Here is a 24,025-nt window from a genome sequence, read left to right as displayed (position 1 = left end):
ATAATTTTCCCAGGTTAATTTATATTCTTAGTGGTATTCAGAATATGTATAGAAAATTGTGTAGAAAATTTCTATGGGAACCATGGATTCTGAGAATATATAGCATCTTTGATTGGATGGACAATATTAAGATACAAATATACTAAAACTTTAATATTTTTGAAAAGTATTACATCAGTTAAAAAGTTATGGAATGGAATGGCTAATAAAAAAAAAGATTCAACCCTTCAATACATACCAAATTGACCTTATGGAATAACCAACTTTGAAAATTGACAAGAAGATGAATTTTTAACATACTATGTGTTAAGACATAGATATCATCTATCAAATGTAACCCAATGGCAATATTTATAATTACGACATTTAACAACATAGTTTGGACCAGCAACATTTTCAGCTTCTGACAGTCCTGAAATACTAGAACAACTGGTCTGGTTAAATCCTTCAAAACCAAAAACCGTTATCATAAATCAAATCGATATGCAAATGTTAAGAAATGAATGGAATAAAAAATGTCTAAACAATGGGAGTGTCTTAAATTCTATAGCACGAATGTCAATAAACCTCAGATTACAACTATGGAGCTCCATTACATTTGTAAGAAAAGATTGTCAAGAAATGACTTTGTTGGAGATGTAATAAAGATAATGCTTCTTTTAAAACATGTTTCTACAATGTCCTACACTCACCAAGTTTTGAGAGAAAGTAATGGATTATATAAATGTCATTCTGCAACAAAAGCTAAACTTTTCAGTAGATTTGAGCTATGTACATAGTATATGGAATTTGACAACTGGAGAACATAAATAGATTCTCTGTGACCCTATTCTGTGTAAAAGGCTGATTTGCAAAGATAAATGGAATATCTTTGGATATTGGAAAGATAAATTTATGGTTGTATTTAGTCAATGGGTCAAGGAACTGATTGCACCTGCCACCAATCAGTTGATTGCCTAGAGAGGTAGTCCTCGACTTATCAGTTGCTTAGTGACCATTCAATATTACAATGAACACCCGCCCCAAAGGGTACTTAAAACTCGGATTCAAAATTCTGATGTTCTTCCCCCCAGAGTCATATGATCACATGCTGAGTGCTTAGCAACTAGTCCACATTTTCATCTGTTTGCAGTATCCTGCAGTCATGTGACCGCAATTTACAATGTTTTCTTCCAGAAACCAGTATTTACTTCCAGTTTCTGGCAAAAAAAAGAGAGAAGCCGATTGTGGGCAATAGGTTCACTTAATAGCTTTCAATACCATCAACCATAGTATCCTTTTGGATCAACTATGGAGACTGGGGCTGGGTAGCACAGTTTTGCACTGGTTCGACTCCTTTCTCCGAAGCTGATCCCCATCAGTGTGACTAGGGAGTGAAAGGTCCAGTTCTGGGTCACTATCTTGTGCATTGCCACACCACTTGATATTCTCTCCACTCCTTTTTAACATCTACATGAAACTGCTGGGTGAGATCATGCATCCCATCGGTTGAGGTATCTGCAGTACACTGACCATACTCAACTCTATATTTCCACACAAGACTGATTGGCTTTGGGTGCATGGGGTCCCGAGATCTGGCATTTTGTTATCTTTGACTTTGGTTGGGATGGTAGTACCCCAGACAGATCCAATCTGCAACTTGGGGATTGTCCTGGACTCACAATTCCTGCTCAAAGAGTAGGTGGAAATCATGGCTAGGAGAGCCTTTCCACAGCTTGTGTAGCAGTTGGAACCTTTGTTGGATCAGAAGTCCATGTGCTCAGACATTTAGTCCCTAATCATCTCACTGTTGGACTATTATAGTACATTCTATGTGGTGTTGAAGAGCATTCAGAAGCTGCAGCTGGTACAGAGTGCAGTTACGCAGGCAATTCTTGGGGCTTCAAGAATGGCCCATGTAACACCATTGCTCCATTAATTGCCAGTCTGTTTCTGGGTACAATTTAAAGTGTTGGTAACCTTTAAAACCTTTCATGGCATGGATCCAGGCTGAAGCTGGCCCCAATCCTCCTGACCATTCATAAAGGCCTAAAGACTTGGCTCTGCCAGTTAACTTCGGGACCCAATGGGAGAACAACACAGTGGAGGTGGTTGATTGTTTAACAACAGATCCCCCCTCCCCCAATCCTGTCCCCACCCTCCCCATCTGTAATTGGGTTGTAGCATCTGCAGATATTAATTGGTTTGTGTGTGTGTGTGTTTTGTTATAAGCTGCCCAGAGTTACCATGTGATAAAATGGGCAGCCAATTAAAAAAAAGGAAGGAAGGAAGGAAGGAAGGAAGGAAGGAAGGAAGGAAGGAAGGAAGGAAGGAAGGAAGGAAGACCACAGCATTTGTTTTACAATTGCTGCAGAAAAGATGATAAAATCGGGCACAGGTGTGATGACCCATTTAATAACTGGCACAATTTCTGAACTCAATTATAGTCATAAGTCAAGGACTACCTATAGATGTAGACTTATTAGACATGTATAAGGAAATATGGGACTCGTACAAAATACAGTAGTTTAAAAAAGATGTATAAATGTATTAGAAATATATACATACTTGACTAATATTTGCATTAAATAATATATATATATAGAATTGTAACTTAAACATTTTTCTCTCATTTTTTCACTTTTTATTAAAGCACTTTCTATGTTTTGCTTTCTCTTTTTGATAGTATACGTACTTCTATCATTACCTTTACCTTTTGCTCTTTTTCTTTCTGTCATTAATGACACCCTGTCATTGGCTTTTCCAGCAAGCCAGCCTGGCCTGAACAAAACAAAATAAATTATTGATCATTGTTAATTTTAATTGAATTTTCTTAAAAATGTCATTGTTAATTCTAATTGGGTTTGTTTGGGATATTCTATTTAATTCTTTTTAACTTTTGTAATATGTGTTTTTTTAATGTTGAACGCCGCCCTGAGTCCTTGGGAGAAGGGCGGCATATAAATCTAATAAACCAAACCAAATCAAACCAATTAATTATAAATAAATAAATAAATATCAATCAGAAGTCCAGTTTTTCAGCAGTCATAACTTTGAACTGTCATTGAATGAACAGACATTAAGTGAGGAGTATCTTAAAAACCACTCTAGGTAGCTTCAGCAACAGACCAGGGATGATATGGAGCAGCAGACTGAGTGGGATATCATGGGGACTTGTCCTTCAAAAATAGTAGTGTCTTCAGACTGCAGCAAGCAGGATGTGAGAGGTATTCTCAGAGAGACAAGTGAGGCAAAAGATAATACATGCATAAAGATGTAGTCATGCAAATGCCAAAATTTATGTATCTGCATGCAACATCTTCAATTACCTATTGCTGGTGTAGTAGAATTTTGTAGGGAACAAAAGACCAGGATACATTACATTGAAGCATTAATTCACTTATTGAAGTACTGGAGGCAAAGACAAGCCAAAAGAGGATGCGGTTAAAGAGTCAGCTAATTAGCATTCTTTGGGCTTCTAATGTTATTGTGATTGAGTTGAGTTTTAGTTGCCCTAGGAAATTGCTTTTTTGTAATTGCTTTATTTTTTTCAGGAAGATGCATTTGGGTTAGGTGGCTTTTAGTCTGGACATCTAAATTCTCCTTCAGTTACCGTCTTGTTATTATGTAGTCATGCACATGTCATTATATTTGTGTTGTGGTTTCCTGCAGAATACATTAACTAATTGTGACAATTGAATTGAGTTCATGAACATAGTATAGCAGTGGTTAAATGTCAAACAGTCCAGAGCAATGAGTTGTGCTTGGCTTACCTGTACTAATTGTATGTCCCATGTTACCTGAAGACAAATTATCTATCATCTATCTATCTATCTATCTATCTATCTATCTATCTATCTATCTATCTATCTATCTATCTATCATCTATCTATCATCTATCTATCTATCTATCTTTCTATCGATCGATCTATCTACCTACCTACCTACCTACCTATCCGCCCACCCACCTACCTAATGTATATGTTGCTCACCTTGCTGTGCAAGGTAACACTCAGTGGCTTAAACATAATAAAACACATGGAAGTAAAAAGAAATATAAATATAAAAATGATTGAAATAACAAGAGATCAAAATAAACTAAAAAACCATGGATCTGGAGCAGAGAGCAGCAGCTTCTCTGTTACTATACTAGCCATCTCCAGCCAACATCTTCCTCCTTCAGGGCCCCATGCCAGCCAGCATAGATAGCCAAGTTTTAAGACATTTTCTGAAGGCTAGAAGAGTGGGGGTAGACTTTACTTCTTCCATCAAGATGAAATGGTGAAGGCATTTCACTGTCTTCAGTATTGACAATGCATATTGATAACACTGAAGCTCAGTGTTATAAGTCATGTTATGATTTGTTGTTCCAGATTGTCAGCCACCAAGTGTGTGCAGCAAAGTACCAGCACTTTATTTCAGACAGCATTGTGATTTTTTTTCTTCACCTGCTATAGGATAAAAAACAGCTGTCGTGAATCTTCCATGCTGAGATCACCAACTTGGTATTAGAATAGAACAAGGTATCTTACATATTGTGCATTTAAAGGCATGACTGCTATCATGCTATGCTTCTGTATAACTATTCATCTTACAACAACTTACAGCCATTTGCTTAACAACTTTCAAAGGTACAACAGCACTGAAAAAAGTGACTTATGTGGTCCTTACACTTATAACCATCACAACATCCCCTGTGATCACCTGATTAAAATTCTGGTGCTTGGCAACCAGCATGTACTTAAGATGGTTGCAGTGTCCCAGGGTCGCATTATTGCCATTTGAGACCTTCCCAGACAGTTTCCAACACGCAAAGTCAATGGAGGAAACCAGATTCACTGAATAATGATTCACTTGAGAACCACAGTGATTTGCTTAATGACCATGGCAAAAAATGTAGTAAAATCAACCATGACTATAACAACCTTGTTAGTGATGGGAATTCTGGTTCCAATTGTGGCCATAAGTCAAGGACTGGCTATAAGTGATTTTAAATTAGAAAACTGATGCCAAAGTGTAGGAGCTCTCATTAAATGTGGAAAGTCAGTTTAACATTAATAAATGACACCCTGAATTAAATGCAGAAACTAAGGACTCGTGTTAAAAGAATGAGCTTTTATCATTCTCTTTAGGAGTTTGATAACAACTGTTGTCCAGCTCACTGCTAAATTGCAGCTCCCATTCTTCATATGTCCAGTTATGAATACAGTATTAGAGGCCAAAACGCTCAGATTTGAAATCAACACTGAGTTGGGCAGAAAGGCTGTGGGTGTAGCACCTTTGACTTCAGAATGCCTAATACAGACAGTCCTTGTTTAGCAACTGTTCACAGTTACGATGTTGGGTAAAAAGTAACTTTGTTGACCACCCAAGGTAAAAAGACACTTTGGATGGCTTGCAAGGAAAATAATAATTCAAACCATATTACTTTGAAAATCAGACATGAATTACAAAAAAATTAAAAATAACAATGTAAAAGAACCCCAAAATGGGAAGAGGAAAGCCGTCATTTAGCATCACTGAATCAGTTTGCAGGCTCGCCATGTGATTCTCAGGTTAATGGAAAAATCATGTTGTCAAGGTTTTACGGATGACTAACGGATGGACTAATCTCATCTTGGGGGAGGGGGGATGGTGTTCCAGAGGGCAGGAACTATAATAAAAAAGGCACATCTCCTGGGTTCTGTCAGATGGAACCTCCTTCACTGACAGGACTAGGTGGGAGCATGCCTTTCTATTGTACGTGATAGGGCATGTAGATGTAACCAGGAAGAGATATTCCATCAGATAATTTGGTCCCATGCCAAGCTTTAAAGGTCAAAATCAGCACCTTGAATTGCATCTAGAAGCAAACTAGTAACCAGCGCAATTTGCAGAACAGAGATTAACATGTGCCATTCTAGAGGCACACATAACTGTCTGGGCAACTGCATTCTGCACCAGTTGAAGCTCCTGGATGTTCTTCAAAGGCAGTCCCAGGTAGAATGCATTACAACAATCCAGTAAACTCTATGATTATGATCTTTGCAGGTCTGTAAAGCAAAGAAAAGCTGAAGAACGGTCAGAAGTACAGTTGCAGTTTCACTTAGCAACTGCTTTGCTTAACAACTAAGCATTGGCCTCAATTGTGGTTGCTAAATAAGGACTAGCTGTATATTCCCATTTGGGAACTGCTTCACCTTTTTTCACGTGTTAGTCTTTATCATCATGGGTGATGTTGATAATCTTTGGTGAATAATGTTCTTCCCTTCCCCTCCAGACCAATTCTCTATCATTCACTACCATTTTCATAAAAGCATATATTCTACATGGGAGCAACTGAGCCTTTTCCACAGATGAAGACCAATGTTTTTTACTTCCACTTGACTGAAATGGAGCTTGAGGCCAATTCAGGCTTTGAGAAATCTAAGTTTCATTTGAGAGTTTTGTATAGTAGTCATGACAACTTTATTTACATATACTCATGTGATGATTGGAAATATCTGCAATTCAGAGTAGGATCTAAAGCTTCTCAATTTAATAAGTGCATGTATATAGTCATCCATTGCCTCTTCTCTGTTGATGCAGCTCTAAAATTATTTTCCCTTTTAATGGTTAAAAACATGTAAAGATTGGGGACAAGGAAATAAAAACATTTTTTTTATTTCTCTAGCAATTCCTCTTTAAGATTTTCATTTTATTTATATATTGATTAATATTAAGTTCCAATTCGCTGAGGGGTAACTTTTACAACATTATTTAGTTAATACTGTTGGTTTTGCAACCTTTGGGATTGTTGTAAACTAATACCAGGTTTATAACTGAGGCATCACCCTCGCAGTTTATTCAGTCCCCTACCTGCTTCTTCAAATTAGAACTTACATGGGCCATTTTGCTGCCATAAATTTCCCATCTCATCCATTGTATCAATACTTTTACTGACAAAACGTATTTTTCCAATTCTTTTGTTTTCTTTGCTGTCTATTTTGGGCTTTAACAAATTGCAAGAAAATAGGTTCTAATAGGTCACATTCTCAATAAAATATTTTTTTCTTGTTGCTAGAAAATCAAAGTTCAAGTTGATAATCTAGGAAATCATTTAGTAATCAACCTTGTGGCTATTTCATTTAGTAGTTTAATTGCTGGTTTTAGATGTGACGTTAAAGTAGGGGCTAATGTTGTGCAAGACAAATTGCATAGCATGCTGTCATTGTGTGTGAAGTCATCAATTAAGCAGGTAATACATGTTTTTCTTGACAATTATAGGCATGTGTTAAAAATGCAAAAGAACATACAGGATTCAAAAGGGCAATTCAGAATTGCTAAACAAAGTAATGTATCTTAAAATATCAAACAGAACCACCATTCTAAGAGTTTCAGGGATGACATATAGGTCTGTAATCTTGATATGTATGTATCTAAGACAAATAGACAAATTGAAAGAGACTGAAATGTTTATCGAGAAAGCTTTATCACAGGAAAGGGAGACAATGTAAGATTGGTATTGATTTTAAAATAAAAGTTGTAATAAGAAACTCCACAAATTATTAAGCCATCTATAACTTAACAAAATAACATGGAAATTAGCAGCTACAATATTGTTCTTACCTTTTAGCAACTATTCAGATATTGGGTAGGTAAATTGGTAGGGATTTCAAGCCACAAAAGTAGATTTTGTGGCTTAAAAGACTTTAAATTTTCTCTCATTTCAAAGTGGAAGGCACACATTTTTCTGCCCCGTGGCAGTTTTTCTGAAGCGTGATTTTCCCACTAAAAGTAAGCAAAATGCCCTTTTAATCAAGATTTATTACATACTGTCTTCATCAATCACATGAATAGCATTATTATTAATTAATGGCAGTGCAACTGTTTTAGAATTGGATACTAGATCGACTACTTATAAGCAGGCTTGGTATTCACTGGACTATATTAATTTCTAATAATTATTATCTCAGAAGACAGTGTTGCCCTAATATCTTAAGGCTGAATAGGGGTATTTGTGTGTGTGTGTGTGTGTGTGTGTGTGTGTTGACATGTATATCTTAAGACTGTAATAGCTCTCTTGGATCAGATCTATGGCTTATCTAGCACAGCGTTCTGTCTCTAGCCATCACCAATCAGATGCTTCTGAGAAGCCAATAAATACAATAATGCAAATAAGTTTCCTTCTCTGATAATGGTTCCCTAGTGATAGCTTATGGCCATGATTACTAACCTCTGGCATGCATGCCAGAGGTGGCACACAGAGCCCTCTCTGTGGGCACGCGCACCGTGGCCAGCTGGTCTTCTGGTTTACAGCGCTCTGGCACACATGTGCGTTCCAATTCGGGCACTCGGTGCCGAAAAGGTTTGCCCTCACTGGCTTATGGGACTGAAGCTGCTTTATGGCTTAATGGTATCTATTGATATTTCAATGAATGTGTGTTAAAAAGTAGTCTAAACTACTCTCACTGTGTCTTGTGATAGCAAATTTTATAAATTATTGTATGTTGTTCCTATCTTCAATTTCCTGCAAATCAGCTTCAATGGAAGTGCCTAGGTTCTAGTTTTATAAGAGAAGGAGAACAAAAAAAAAATCACTTTCTCTGTACCATGCACAATTATATTCCTTACTTTCTTTCTATCAGGTTCTAAGCCCTAAATGTTATCATCTTTCAGAAAAGGTATTTCTGTCCTTTGACTATTTTCTCTACATGTTTTCTACTGTTAGCAGTTTGTTTTTTTAAATCATGTGCAGAATAGAGTTCTGGTTCAAGTATGACTGCACAATAGAGATGGATATAATATTGGCAGTTCAATTTTAAGACCTCTAGCTTATTCATCTAGGATGAAAACAATATACCTGCTGAAGGGGCTTGTTCAGCACTTCCAATGGATGTCCCATTTTAGTTACTGATTGCTTATATTTTAATTTGGAAAAAAAAATCACTGAAGTTATATTATTGTTTGTAAGAAGCAGCATCAGCCACTTCCCTTAGACATTACAGTTATGCTCTTCTCAAAGCCTTGAAAGGTCACCAATGTGGACACTTGGCCCATTGAAAACTACCTTGTTCTCAGAAAAGCACTGGACAACTGCTCCCCCTCTTGACCTATGAACTACGTGGAAGCAGAAAAACAGCTACCGTCAAGAATTGGCTTTATTCATGGAGATGGGTAGCCGCATCACTAGCAGCAACCCAGGATTGCACACACAGCGACAGTGGGAGGTATATATATCCATGCCACAGTCAAAATATACAGAGCGGTGGGGGCAGGAAAGGAAAGATGCTCCTTTTGTTTAGGATACATAGACACAACTTCTGCACCGTTAAAATCAGGAAGTCTCTTTTACATGACCAGGACATTTTTTGATGACCAGATATTTTTTTTAAAAAGTTCCAATGATAATGGAACGGAGTTGGCATGATTCACGTGCAAGCAAATGTACAGTGGGCCTAGTGCAAGGTCCCAGTCAAGGACATGGAATGCTCTGTTTAAAAACAGAGAAGATACAACATGCTGCTTACAGACAGATGAAGTCTGGCCTTACTGCACTGAGAGGGAGACAGGCAGTAAGGCTGGGCTTTGAAATGTACACATGTACACAAACCACTGCGGTCAGGGTTTGTCTTCAGTATTCTTTCTCTTTAACGCTAAAGACCACAATACATAAAACACTGATCCTGATGAGGTCTCTTGGAGCAGAATTGGAGGAAGAACTCATGACAGGATGGGGTATGGGGGTTCTCTCCATTACCATCTGCATCAAGGCCTTCTTTTGGAGAGATGGATGTGGATAGGGAAGAAGAAATTATTGTTATTGTGCTGCTGGTGGAAGTGTCGGGAACAGCTGTGGCCATTATGCTTCTGGCTCATATTCCTGATATTCCTCCTGGAAAGAAAGGGAAAACATTAATTGTATTAGATGACAGAAGGACATAAGGCAAAATAACCCAGCTCTAGATCAGATAGCAGAAGAGCTTGCCCTACAGATCCACTCTTCTACTTTTTACTTGCAGTCTTTATCCCATCAACTATAATTGTTTACTAAACAAAACTGCCTACTTACAAAAGCCTCTTCATTTAAACATGGCGGGTAAAGTGACCGGTTATTTGTATTTCTCAAAAGTATTTTTTATTGAAAAATTTAATTACAATAGAATAAGCCAATACAAACTAAAAGAGAAAAAAGAGAGATGGAAGGAGAGATTCAAGAGAAGGAAAAGGAAAATGTAAGAAAAAAAGATTAAAAATATATTTAAAGAAATTACTTTTTTCTTTAATCTCTACCACAAGTATAAACAAACATCATAATTTTTCATTTGTTTGTTGGAACACTGACATCTCATAAGGTTAGAAATAAATATCTATTTTTCCCAACCCATCTTTATCTATATGCTAACACATAAATTGTCTTGCTTATCATTTGTGTTTCCATTTCAGTTTCTTCTCTGTTTTATAATCCATGCTTTTTGGGGTGTTTTTTTATTTTTCAGTATTTCTAGTTCTAATACTTCTACATCAGGCAAATTTTCCCAACCTCTTTATCCTATACATATCTCAGCACTGGTTTCTCTTTTACCTCTGCCATTCCTTTATTAACATCTTTGAGACACCGTCTGTCCCTAGAAGCAGATACCATTGCTGACATTGTAGGTGCTAATATCTGACCCCACTCTTCAAAAATCTGGATTATTTCAAATGTCATTTTATAAATTCCGGTACTAACCAACATTAAAAGCAAACCTTCACTTTTTTCCCCCCTCTTCCTTTTCTGCCTGGAGACTTTAGTTCTCTCTAGTGTCTCAATTTCTGGAATTGTAGCATCTCAAATTTCTATTACAACTCAGGAAAGACAAAACCATTTTCTCCACAATTATTTATATAATTATTCCCAAAACCTTATTATAAAAGTCTTAATATTCCAATTTTCTCTCATCCCTTAATTTGTTTATAACTTTCTTGGCTTAAAGTTTTATTTAGCTTTTTGCCTTTTATAGCAATTCCTAATGTTCTTGAAAATGGTGAGCTGAAAATCATATTGTTGAAGCTGGTTGGCTTTGCTCTTCCCTGTGGAATTTGCACAAGAGCAGTTTATGATCTGTTCCATGCATTTAGGTATCAATATGTTTAAACAATGTGTTACCAATAAAGACATTATTGGATTGCCAGAAATTGGTAAATCAATCTCCTTAATTTCTATTTTCTAACTCCAGCCACATTTTCCTTACTGATTCAAATTTTGGCATTTCAGTCTCCCGTCAAACAAGCACATCTTGTTTACATGTTCGATCGATTTCAAATTCAACTTGACCATAAAACTCATCAGTCTTCTCTTTTTCTGCCTCAATCGTTGGAACATAAACTTGGAGAATCATCACATTGAAGAGTTGTTCATAAAGTCTACTTTATATTATTTGATCATTTACTCATTATACCTCAATACTGTCTCTGCTATATCCTTCATAATTATGAAAGCAATATCTTTTTTTCATGTCCCAAATAGTAAACATGATGTACTGATTGAAAGTTCCCAATTCCACTCTGTTTCAGTTTTGTGATATCTAAGATGTCACTGTTAATTAATTTCATCTTTCACTGTTCAACTTTTCCATGTTTATGTTTCATATATGCCATGTTCCCACTGTAATTCTGTCTTTGTAGCTTTGGGTTCCTCTCACCCCTCTCTTTATGGCAGTATCAGCAACTAAATGCCTGGAAACCTTTAATCCACATCAAAAACAGCTTCAGCCCTTCTTCAGTAGTGAGTTGAGTACATCTAATCAGTCTGGTATATCATCAGTCATTTTATCTTGTCAACACATGTGATTTTCTTGGTAAAACACAGGAGTGGTTTACCAGTGCCTTCTCCTGCACTTTATGAAATGATTATTATTACTGCTTCCAGTAACTTCCTATATTGCTTCTGCCCGACATAGGTGCCCGCTTGCTTTAGCTTTAGGATGATCTTCATACTCTATTTGGATAATATACTCTTAGCATACACACCCAGCGTTCCTGATTCAAATCTCCCAGGAAGTCCCACTGCCATGATGAAGTAGACAGCAGGACTCAGGGAGTGGGGACATAGAATGCTAAACTCCTTTATTCCCCAGAATTTCTCATTCCCATTTTGTAATCAGTTTGCCCTAATTCTGCTTCACTCACCTGCGGTGCCTCTTCATAATTCTCACTCTCGGGTTCTAACAGTGGCTCTATCAGTGGCTCCTCCACTGCTTCCTGACCAACCTCTTCAGGCTACAAATGAAAAATGACAGCCAATATTACTTATTTCTGCCAGAGCATTTCCAATACGTCCTCTGAAGGTTTCTATAAAAAATAAACTTATCAAGTCTAAATAATTGGCAAATTATTTAGGAACAAGCATCATGTGGATTTCAGAAAGGTATTTTTCACTGCTACATTGGGGCAAAAACATAATCTTTAAAACCATAAGAGTAAATGCCCAGGCAAAGTTATAATCAGTCTTTTTGAAACTCTTGCTTCTCACAGTACCCACTCCTGGATTGCCTCTTTTCCCATAAGCTACACTCTCATGAAAATTTCATAGACAACATATATTTTACAGGAATGTTTTAAAAATACTTAGCCACTAAAAGACTAGGTAATGAGGAATAATGACACCGGGAAAGTAATGGCTGTATTTGCACAACATACCAAATATGGTTAACAATGGTTTGCTGGAAATGTTTAGATTCCTACATGAATTATACATTAACATCCCTGGTTGGATTTACAGTATCTAATTCACAAGTTAGCCGATCACACAGCTTAACAAGTTATGCAAACCCAGCCATTGTTTGATAGATGTACTCTGTAGTTCTATATGTTATTGTATGATGGAAGATCATTTAGAGCAGAGTTAATAGTAATCAGCAGGTATTCCACTTATCTTATGAATTGGCATTGTTAGCCAGTCACATCCTTCTTTTCACTGGGATGTTCAAGGAAGATATAAGATTGCATGAATCTGGAATGAATGAATGAATGCTTTGCATTTGTTTTTGCTAAAAAAAAGTTATAGAACTGATATCTTTATTATGCAATTAAGCTTTATTAATTTCCTGAACCATGGGCAGGAAGGGTAATAAAAGAAAAAAAAAACTGAGCCCTGCTGAAAAAAAATTAGCATGGATTCTACACAGGTAAATTGTGCTTCATTGATGTTTTAGAGTTTTGTTTAAAGTGCCAGTGGGTACATGGAAGTAATCCTATCAACACTATAGTTCCTCATCAAAGGGTGCATTTAATGGGAATGGGGTGAGTGTAGGAATAAATGATCATTTTTTTTCAACTGGAGTCCTTCAAGGATCTGAATTAAAATCAATGCTGGTTTAACTTGTTCCTAAATTATCTTTATTTAGTAGTAGAGCAGGGAACAGACTAAATTTTCAGATAAGTGGTGGATAAAAACGAAAAATGACTTGAAAACAGTTCCTGAAGGATCTTTTTAAACTATGCATGTGGTTAACCAAGTAGTAAATACTGTTAGATATAAAGTGATTTACATACGTGGACAAGCCATTGCAAATTTCACATAACCTAAACAAAAAAACAAACAAACAGTATGGGCTCTAGTTCAAGGAAGATGTGCAGGAGCTGTGAAAAGGGCAAATTCTATGGTAGGGATCAGTGGGAAATGAACTGAAAATATATTTCAACATTTTAATAATCTTATATGGTTCAGTCACATATTGAATATTATAGACCATTCTAGTTGCACTTTTAAAACACAGAGAGAAAGCTTAAAAAGCACTGAAGATGTCAACCACAATGATCAGGGGACTCAAATGCTCTCTTTGTGATGAAAGGCTAGAATATTTAGGATTATTTAGAGAAATAGCAGTGACAAAACACATGACCAAAGTATATAAAATCATGCTTGGCATATGGGCCAGAGGTCGTCCCCCCCCCGCTTTCAAACATTAGTTCTATGGGTTCGTCTATACTGTATATGAATGCCCAACAATTTGTTGTGAGGGGAAGTTTTCCACTCCCTCTCATAGAGAGACAAGTTGCTCCAGCTCGTTAGGAGTGTTTTCCAATTAACATGGTAAAAGACTTCTATGCAGAGATTCCCATTGCACAGAAGAAATTCATTAGAAATAAACAATCTGCTGAGCTCCAGTTGGATTATTGCAGGGTCACCCTCTCTGTCTGGCTACTGTGCTTCATGCCTTCAAGGCCATTTCTCTTATATTGTAGCAGCCAACGAGATAGCTCTTGCTGTGTACATGTGCAATTCAGATCAAGAAAATATTGGTCTTGTGAATGATCAAGTGCAGTTCTTCTATGAAGCCAGTATTCCCATTTGTAAGCTCTTTGCATATGTAAAGCACCAGTTATAGGAGAAAAAGTCAATTGTTTTTGACTTTTCCAGACAATCCCTGGTTTTATTGAATGGCACAATTTTTTGTTTGTTTACAAATCTATAAAAAGCTGCATTCATTTCTGTGTTACCTCAAGTGTTCATAGATGATCTGGAAAGCTACAGCCCTCACCTTGCCACTGTCTGTTCAATAAGGTAACTTAAAAACAGCTGCTGCACCTCCCACGCACTGTTTTCAGCCTCTCTTGCCCTCTCCACGTCATCCTCCTTTGCCTGCCAGCTTCTCTATCCCTCACGGCTAAGCAATTGTTATCCTGAAAGTAACCCTCATTGCTCCCTGTGAAAGCAGAAATAACAGTCTCATTCCAGAGCTGTGGTAACAGGTAGGCTTGTGGGTCCGCAATTTTTTTAATGACATTGTTTCTTCCCATCTCAAAGATGGAAAGAAAGCATCAACATGACTGTTGGGAAGAGCCCTGTGATTGGCAGACTGGCATCACTCTTCATAGGCTCCTTCCCCTCTTGCTGCGTAGAGCAGCGTGCCTCTTCCTGCCTGAATGCACTGGCCTCATTTCATCTTCAGCTGTTGCTATTTTAAGCTAAGCTGGAAGCAAATGGTTCACTGGCAGCTCAGCTGCAAGATTTGAGAGTTTTTTCTCAGATTGGCAGTCCCGCAGCAGCCAGACAATTTCTGTAATACGGTTTGGTTTTCTCAGCCTCAAGATGCACGAAGTTGTGCTTCTGAGCACATGCCAGCCCAAATGTATACATTCATGAAATAAGTTATAAAAATGAAGCATAAAAAACCCCATCATCAGCATGTGATGCTGAGATAAGCTAATATCACCACCTTTAACAATATGCACAAATGATGGGATACAGATTTTCACACATATTGTGTTAATATGTTACTGCACAACTGATATATGCAAAAACACTTGTTCTTGTACACATGCATTCCCATTGCTGCATACGATGGTTATAGGTCCTCATCCAAAGCATGAGATATCCTGTCATGCAAAATTATTGGAATGCCATTGCATTTTTTCCCTGCTCATCCTAACAGGTCCTCATCCCAAAATAAGAATGCAGCCTAAAATCATAACATAGCAAACCTTCAATTTTGGGGAATTAAATTAACAAAAGATCTTACATCAATATCAAATATCACTCAGATCTATTGGAGATCAGCTATGCTTTTTTTCTATGGTAGTTTTGAAATTCGTCTGCCCTAGATTGATTCTTAACAGCTCTTATAGCCACCCGAAGGGTACAATATACCTACTTTCACATCAGTGGGAAAGTCTTCTTTCTTGACCAGTCCTGTGGCAGCTGCAATATTGCCAGCTCCTGAGAAGACAGCTCCACCCAGATGTGATGCCTGCTCCTTTGTCTTCTCAGCAACTAAGAAAACCAAAAGACAGAAAGAAAAAAGCTCTAAGTCTTACGAGACCTTACAATTAGCTCATTATACTGGATGCACAATGTGTGGCCTTTCACAACTTGGCTAAAGAAAGATGTTGACTTGTAATATAATTTGGCAGTACTGTAGAAATGTACAATTACAATACAATGATACAGTCTATTCATCATAGATGGATAGAAGCAGAAGCATATGTATAAAACCATGGAAGAAAAGCTATCACTATTAAGTCCTTCCTGCAGCACATATGTCTTTTCTGGACTATGCTGTTTCAGCGTACACTCTGCCTCGTTTTAAGCAAGCCATTTATTTTGCTCTCCAGTTCAAGTCCACTTGGCCTGTTAGCAGGAAGGCAGGATGTTTCAAGTGAAAACTTTGCCCCAAGTGAGTGAAACTTGGGGTGGTGGCGTAGTTTTGGGTTAGATTCAAAAGGTTTGGATGGGGGTTTTTTGCATTTTTTTTTTTTTTTGCATTTTTGGAATTATAAATGTGCTATAAAATGAGTGCCTGAAGATTTGGTGTAATTTAAAGCAGCTATTCCATCTCTTAAAATTCCTGAAATTTCCCCTCAAAAATGTGTCCTAATTCTGCCCAATTTGAAGTTAATCCTTTGACAAGAGATATTAAGCCTGGGGTGTCTGCCAAGCTGAATCAAGTTGCACACTCACTGTATCTTAGCCAGTCTTTTTAGCCAGTTCTGCCAACAGGTGAGAAGTAGATGGAACACTTTGTCCAGCTTCAGTTATGGGAAAGATTTTAACAATATACTATTTTATTGGCTTGTCATTTTTTTAATACAACTGCCCACTCAGGATTAAGGTTGAGGGAGAAGAGAAATAGCAATAAACATTACCTGAGGTCACACCTTGCACCACACCTTCCCGAGTTTTATTTCCTAAAGAGACAGAAAGGATGAAGAGTTAAAATTAGACAAGTGTATGCCATTTCACTGGAAATAATGATAAGCAATTCATTTTATTTACTATCTTCAGGGGATAGTTTTCCTTTTAAAATAGTATAAGATATCACATCTATCCAGTTCCCGGAAGGGTAGCCGTATTAGTTTCTTACAGAGAAACACAAATCTTGTAGCATTTACAGGCAAATATATTAAATCCAGTTTGCATTTCATCCATTCTATGCACATTAGCATGCCTATTGCCTTCGCAAGAAAACATGGAAAGGAATTTGGTATCCCAGTCCTTCAGGCAGAGACCCATTTCAGAGGGAAGAGATTTCAGATTAAATATTTCTGGCCAACCCCCCACATTTTATAAATTGGATAACTAGTATCTGTCAATCTCTGGTCTAAATTCTATTTCTTGTTATAACATTTTCTTTAACCATACTCTTATTTTAGTCCAATATTTCCTTGCTTCTGCACATGTCCACTACAATGATAGTATGAACCTATTGCTTGTTGACATTTCCAACATTTCGCTCACTTGTCTTTAAAGATCTTTGCTAATTTTCCCGGTGTCATGTGCCATCTGTAAAACATTTTGTATAAGTTTTCTTTGTAAGCTCTTGACATGGTTAATTTATAATTCCTTTCCCATAGTTGTTGCAACTTTTCTAGTTCAATTGTGTAGCCAAAATTCTTTGCCCAAGTTAACATTGTATCTTTAACCACTTCTTCTTCTAGAATAGTTCTTAATAGGTAGCTATATAGTTTCTTGATTATTCTTTCTTCCATTCTCATAAGTATCTTATCCAACTCCGAACTTCCTAAGTTAAAATACTCATACTCCCTTTCATCTTTTTCATATCTTGATTGCATTTGCAATTTTGAAAACCATCCTATATCAATCCCTTGTTTTTCTAATTCTTGTTTTTGTTTTAGTTCCCCCCCCCCTTTCTGTTAAGATATCTTTATATCTAATAATATTTTTCATACTACTAATATTTGGATGTGTCAATGCTTCCATTATTGAAAGCCACATTGGTATTCTAAATAATGTTTCCCTTTCACTCTTTCCCATATTGTTAATAATCCAGTCTTTACACAATGTCTTTGAAAATAGCCATGTGCCCTACTTTTTTCATACCACAAAAAAGTATGCCAACCCAGTTGCAGATCATGACCCTCCAATATCAATAATCTTGTATTTCTCAGCAAAATCCATTCTTTCATCCAAGCTAGTCCCGCTGCTTGATAGTACAATTCCCAGTTTGGTAATCCAAATCCACTTCGAATCCTTGCATCTTGAAACATTTTTATATTAATTCTTGATTTTCTCCCCTGCCATATATATTTCCCCACTATTTTATTCATACTTTCAAAGAATTTTTTCTCTAATGTTATCGGTATTGTTTGGAACATGTATAGCAATCTTGGAAATATATTCATTTTTACTACTGCTATTCTTCCCATCAATGATAATTGTAGGTTTTTCCATCTTTCCAGATCTATTTCTATTTGTTTTTCTCACCTTATAATAGTTGTCCTCCTTTAGTATTACACACCCTTGATGTCAATTGAATACCCAAATATTTCACTTTTCTCACCACCTGTATATCCAGTTTCCCCATCAACTCTCTTTTCTGTTTTTCTGTTATATTTTCCACCAGAATTTTTGTTTTATCTTTATTAATCTTCAAGCCTTCTATTTCTCCATATTCTTCTATTATTTTAACTAGTTTTGGCCCTGTTTCTATTGGATTCTCCATAATAAACACCAAATCATCCGCAAACGCTTCTAATTTATATTCTTCTTTCTTGACCCTCATACCTTTTACCTCTTTATTTTGTTGTATTCCTCTATTCAAAATCTCTACTGTCAGTATAAATAAAAATGGCGATAGTTGACATCCTTGTCTAGTTCCCTTCGTAATTGCTATCTTTTCTGTCATATCATTATTTAACATTACCTTTGCCAATTGGTTATTATATATTGTTTTAATCATATTTATAAATCCCTCACCAAATCCCTTCAGCCCTCAGGCTGCCATTCAGGGGGGAGCCAATCCATCGCCACACCCGCTCAGCCATGCTTACACGCCACCAACGCTGCCACGTTGATGTTGATGTTGATGTTGTTGCCTCCTCAGAAGTAAGTGGGTGAGGTCATCTGAGGTGCATGCACCATGCCTGATCACCTGGTTCCACCATCGATACCCTGATAAACCTATAGAAGATACCACTAATAGTGCTTTTTGTCTTCCAGAGTCCTCTCCAGTGGTAGGAGGGTGGCATGTTAGCCCTCAGGCTGCCATTTAGGGGGGAGCCAGTCTATCGCCACACCCATTCAGCCATGCTTACATGCCACCAACGCTGCCACGTTGATGTTGACTCTCTGATGTTGGCGGAGCCTATAGCTGCATGTAGCTCTGCAGAGTAACTCTTCTACTTGGGTGCAACTGCCTACTCTGACGTAACTCTTCTGCTCAGATGCAGCTAACCAGAAAGGAGGCTATGATGACACTGAGTGGGGTGTGTGGCTGAGGGTGTGGGTCATGGTGATTGGTGATGGTGGGTGGGTGTCATCTGGGTGGAGTTGTGGGTGGAGCTGGGTGGGGTAATGGTATATATATATGGGTGATGGTGTTAACTTGGTTAGAACTGACTTGGATTTGATTACCTTTGTATCATTGTCATTTAGTGCTGGTTATCACGTAATATTAGATAGAGATAAAGTTTTTCACCAAACAAACTGACCCTCTGTCTGTATTCAATGTGAACGCCGGAACGTGACAGAATATCAGTTCTCTACCATCAATACTTCACTTCGCATAGTTCCTGTTTGGTCTGAATGATGTCTGAAGGAGCCGAGGCAGCAGCAGTGGTCCTACCTGAGGCCACTCCTTTGGTTGTTCCAACACAGGAGGAAGAAATAGAGGTAGATGTTTCATTAAGTTAGATCTGAGGGAGGCTTATTACGGTGTCAGGATCCGAGAAGGGGATGAGTGGAAGACAGCCTTTAACTGTCCCCTGGGGAGCTATCAATATCAAGTGATGCCATTCAGGTTACAGGGGGCACCGGCGGTGTTCATGCAGTTAATAAATGAGGTACTGCATGAACATCTCTATAAAGATGTACTTGTTTACCTGGACAATATTTTAATTTACACGAAGACCATGGATCAGCACATAAGATTGGTAAGGCACGTTCTGACCACATTGTTAAAAGCCCAGTTGTATGTCAAAGTATCTAAATGTGAGTTTCACCAGACCTGTTTGGACTACTTAGGCTATAGAGTTTCCCAGGTGGGAGTAGAAATGGATCCGGAAAAGGTACAGGCGGTAATGGACTGGCAGGCTCCAAGAACTCGGAACAATTACAGAGCTTCTTGGGGTTTGTCAACTTCTACCAAAAGTTCATACCATCATTTACCAAGGTGGCTTTACCCCTTACTGATTTATTAAAAACAAGACACCTTACACGCCTGATCGCCCGGTTCCACTGATAAACCTATAAAGGATGCCACTAATAGTGCTTTTTGTCTTCCAGAGTCCTCTCCAGTGGTAGTGGGGTGGCATGTCAGCCCTCGGGCTGCCATTCAGGGGGGAGCCAGTCCATCGCCACACCTGCTCAACCATGCTTATACACCACCAACTCTGCCACGTTAATGTTGACTCTCTGATGTTGGTGGAGCCTATAGCTGCATGTGGCTCTGCAAGGCTTCCCTCACTATTCTGCAGAGTAACTCTTCTACTTTGGTGCAACTGCCTCTTCAGAAGTAACTCTTCTACTCAAGTGCAACTGCTACTCTGCCGTAACTCTTCTGCTCAGATGCGGCTAACCAGGAAGGAGGCTATGATGACACTGAGTAGTGGGGGTATGGCTGAGGGTGTCAGTCATGGTGATTGGTGATGGTGGTTGGGTGTCATCTGGGTGGAGTTTTGGGTGGAGCTGGGTGGGGTAATGGTGTGTGTGTGTGTGTGTGTGTGTGTGTGTGTGTGTGTGTGTGTGTATGAGTGATGGTGTTAACTTGGTTAGAACTGACTTGGATTTGCTTATCTTTGTATCATTGTCATATAGTGCTGGTTATCACGTAATATTAGATAGAGGTAAAGTTTTTCACCAAACAAACTGACTCTCTGTTTGTATTCCATGTGAATGCCAGAACATGACAATCCCATCATTTGAAGTTGCATTATCATAAATTGCCAGTTTGCATTATCAAAGGTCTTTTGAGCGTCCAGAAACAACAACGCCATTTGCTTTTCTGGGTGGGCTTCATAGTACTCTACTGTATTCAATACAATTCACATATTGTCTCTGATCTGTGTCTTGGGGAGAAATTCATTTTGGTCTATGTGCATAAATTTATTTAAAAGTCTCTTCATTCTTTCTGCCATTATTGATGCAAAAATTTTATAATCCGTATTTAATAGTGAAATAGGTCTATAGTTCTTTACATGTTGTGGATCTAACTCTTCTTTTAGTATAAGCGTTATATATGCCTCCGTCCATGTTTCTGGCATCTTTGCTTCCCTTAGTAAGTGGTTGAATAGTTCCAACATTACATTGCTTAATACTTCTTGTAACGTTTGATACAGTTCTGCCGGTAAGCTATCTGGTCCTGGTGTTTTCCCCTTCTTTTGCCTTTTGATGCCTTCTGTTACCTCCATCATTGTAATTCTTTCTTCTAGTGCCTTCTTAATTTTTTCTGGGATTTTGGTTATTGAAATTTGGTCTTAAACAGGGTAATTTGTGTAGATAGGTACCTGACATTACAGCTAACTCAGAGACAAGATAAAATACATCTGAACTAACAGGAAATCAGAACTCCAAGTAGGAACACTATTGACTTATTAAATAAGATGCTAGAATAGTGATCTAGACAGACTACCAGAAAAGGAAGACCTAGCTTGTGTCACTAGTTCAATATATTCAGTACATTGTGCAAACTCAAAAAATTAATTCCATATTAAGCAATCTAGTCTAGCAATTAAGATATAGATTAGAATTAAGGAAATCTGAGTTTTAATCTTGCCTTAGGCATGAAAGCCAGATAGGTAATTTTGGTCCACTCCCACCCTCTGAGCTTGGTTGTTTTCTTGCAGATGTTTGATTACCCAAACTAGATAACACCATCAGGGCGCTGACGATATTAGCTAATTTGGTAACGAAACTTCTTCAAGAAAACAACCAAGCTCAGAGAACACCAAGGACCCCTCATTTCAACCTTGAGCTACAAATATTCTCCTCTGTCATCATTCCTACCCACTCAGCCTTAGAAAGAAGGCAATGACAAAGCACTTCTGAATATGCCACCTAGGAAACTGCATGAACTTCCCATGCAGGCAGCAGTTGTCAAATCTGACTCAAAGCTATCATTATATATGGCCATGATTTACTACAGTTGTGCACAGAAGATATTCAACAATGAACCTCTTTAGTGTGTATCAGTTTCTGTGGTCTTGAAATTGTCAAGTATTATATAACAAAGACGTCCTAATGACTTTATTTGGGTTAGCTATTCCTAGAACCTCATGGATGAAATTAAGAATATTCCAGACATCTTTGTGTCTGTACCCATGTGTATGCATGTATCACAAATGTGCATAAACATGAATCATTTTGGGCTGGAATCCCTGTTGTCTGTCTTCAGATAATATGCCTCTTAATTACTGAATGCCACCTAGAAATATTGTCTCTGAGGGATGGCATTTAAATATTTAAAAGTGAAGAAATACATTGCATTTTTCTTACTCATAGATTGTAATATTTTATCTCTGGATCACTATTTCATCCCACATAGCTAGAACAGCCAGTGGCACTATGAGTGCTTATGCAAGCACGCTAAACCCTGTGGCATTATTAGGAATCAATGACAAAATCTTCCTAACCATAAATTAATTTCCAAAACTCAAGGCACGGACTATGGACATAACACAGCCATTCTGCTTTTGAGCTAAAAGCAAAGCACAGATATCCCGAGTAACTAACTTTCCACCACCCTTCTTTAGTTCTCCATTCTTGAGACATGAGGCCTTCTATAGTTACTTTAGGGTCTTGGAAAAATCAGCAAAAGCCAAGAATGTTTCTCTAATATTCCAAAGAGAATATCATTTGCAGTTTGTGTGCTTTGCCTTTCCAATAATATAGCACACATCCTTCATGATTTTTAAAATGCTGAACAGGGATTCTGCTTTTCTATTCTCAAACAAGATTTGTCCATTTCAAGTCTATTAAATCTAAAGATTTAACCCACCCCCACCCGAATGGTATGAATGTTGTGTTCTTTTTAATTATGTATTGTTCTTATGTGTCATTGTTTGTATCCCCTTCCCCATGAGTTGTAAGCCGCCCTGAGTCCCCCCAGGGAAAAGGGTGGCCTATAAATAAACTTTCAAATTCAAATTCAAATTAAGGAAGGGATAGCAATAACAATAGCAGTTAGACTTATATACCGCTTCATAGGGTTTTCACCCCTCTCTAAGCGGTTTACAGAGTCAGCATATTGCCCCCAACAACAATCCGGGTCCTCATTTTACCCACCTCGGAAGGATGGAAGGCTGAGTCAACCCTGAGCCAGTGAGATTTGAACAGCCGAACTGCAGAACTGCAGTCAGCTGAAGTAGCCTGCAGTGCTGCATTTAACCACTGCGCCACCTCGGCTCTACCTCGGGATACTGAGCTCGGGATACTGAGCTCGGGCATTAAATCAGTGTTAGTGTTGAATAATAGCAAAACAGATTCTGTTATTTTTCTGGAAGGTTTAGCTGCAAATTACCCATGATGCTGAGGAGAGGAGAGAAGCAATGCCCTGTTAATATGCCTTTCATAGCATACAGCTTTTTCTATAGTATTAAAAGCTTCCATGGAATGCTTGTCAAGAGTCTTCCAAAGTTGTGTGGCATAAAAATTGTCACTTGCACCATCCAAGTATCCAAAAGAGTTAAATGGAACTTATTTTATGTCACATTTCCAAGATGAGTCAGAGGTTCCTCACTGTGAGATGTTAACAAATGCCAGGTGAAAGAAAAAAATGGCAAAATATGTGATTCTATCAGGACTGACAATCTCAGTCAGAATCTGTATTGAGGGTTGGTATCTTATACTGAAGGTGAGTCATGAGTAATAACAATGACAATAACAATTTGTCCCGTGTCCCCGGGCGTTTTTAAAAAGTCCCGATTTTCTGGCTACATGTTGAAAGCCCAGTGGATTTGTTTAAAAAATCCTAACCGGGGCAAGACAAAAGACACCATGTCTAATACCTCTCTCTGTCTCAGTACTTTCATTGAAGATATTATTAAAACGTTAAAGCAAGAAAACGGACCCCCCCCCCGTGCCCCTTTTACCTCATTTTATAAGAAAAAATGACCTAGTAACCCTAGAGCTCCAGGAAATACTTGGCTA

At 37.9% G+C, this 24,025-nt stretch overlaps 1 protein-coding gene across 1 annotated transcript in view; it reads right to left on the bottom strand.

Annotated features, from left to right (window-relative positions):
• Positions 1-7,410: 7,410 nt before the first annotated feature.
• SNCB (synuclein beta) overlaps positions 7,411-24,025 on the bottom strand; it is a 46,938-nt gene continuing 30,323 nt past the window's right edge. The window contains exons 3-6 of the mRNA XM_014051925.2: positions 16,567-16,608; positions 15,576-15,694; positions 12,109-12,198; positions 7,411-9,832 (exon numbers count right to left, since the gene is read on the bottom strand). Of these exons, the coding sequence (XP_013907400.1) occupies positions 9,800-9,832; positions 12,109-12,198; positions 15,576-15,694; positions 16,567-16,608 (284 nt within the window). The 3' untranslated portion in view covers positions 7,411-9,799. The remainder of the gene's footprint in view (positions 9,833-12,108; positions 12,199-15,575; positions 15,695-16,566; positions 16,609-24,025) is intronic.

The sequence above is a fragment of the Thamnophis sirtalis genome, unplaced genomic scaffold, assembly GCF_051295495.1.
Source record: "Thamnophis sirtalis isolate CommonGarterSnake01/CBP01778 unplaced genomic scaffold, rThaSir2_p1.2 scaffold_3, whole genome shotgun sequence".
NCBI lineage: Eukaryota > Metazoa > Chordata > Lepidosauria > Squamata > Natricidae > Thamnophis > Thamnophis sirtalis.
This window is presented reverse-complemented; position numbering and strand designations above follow the sequence as displayed.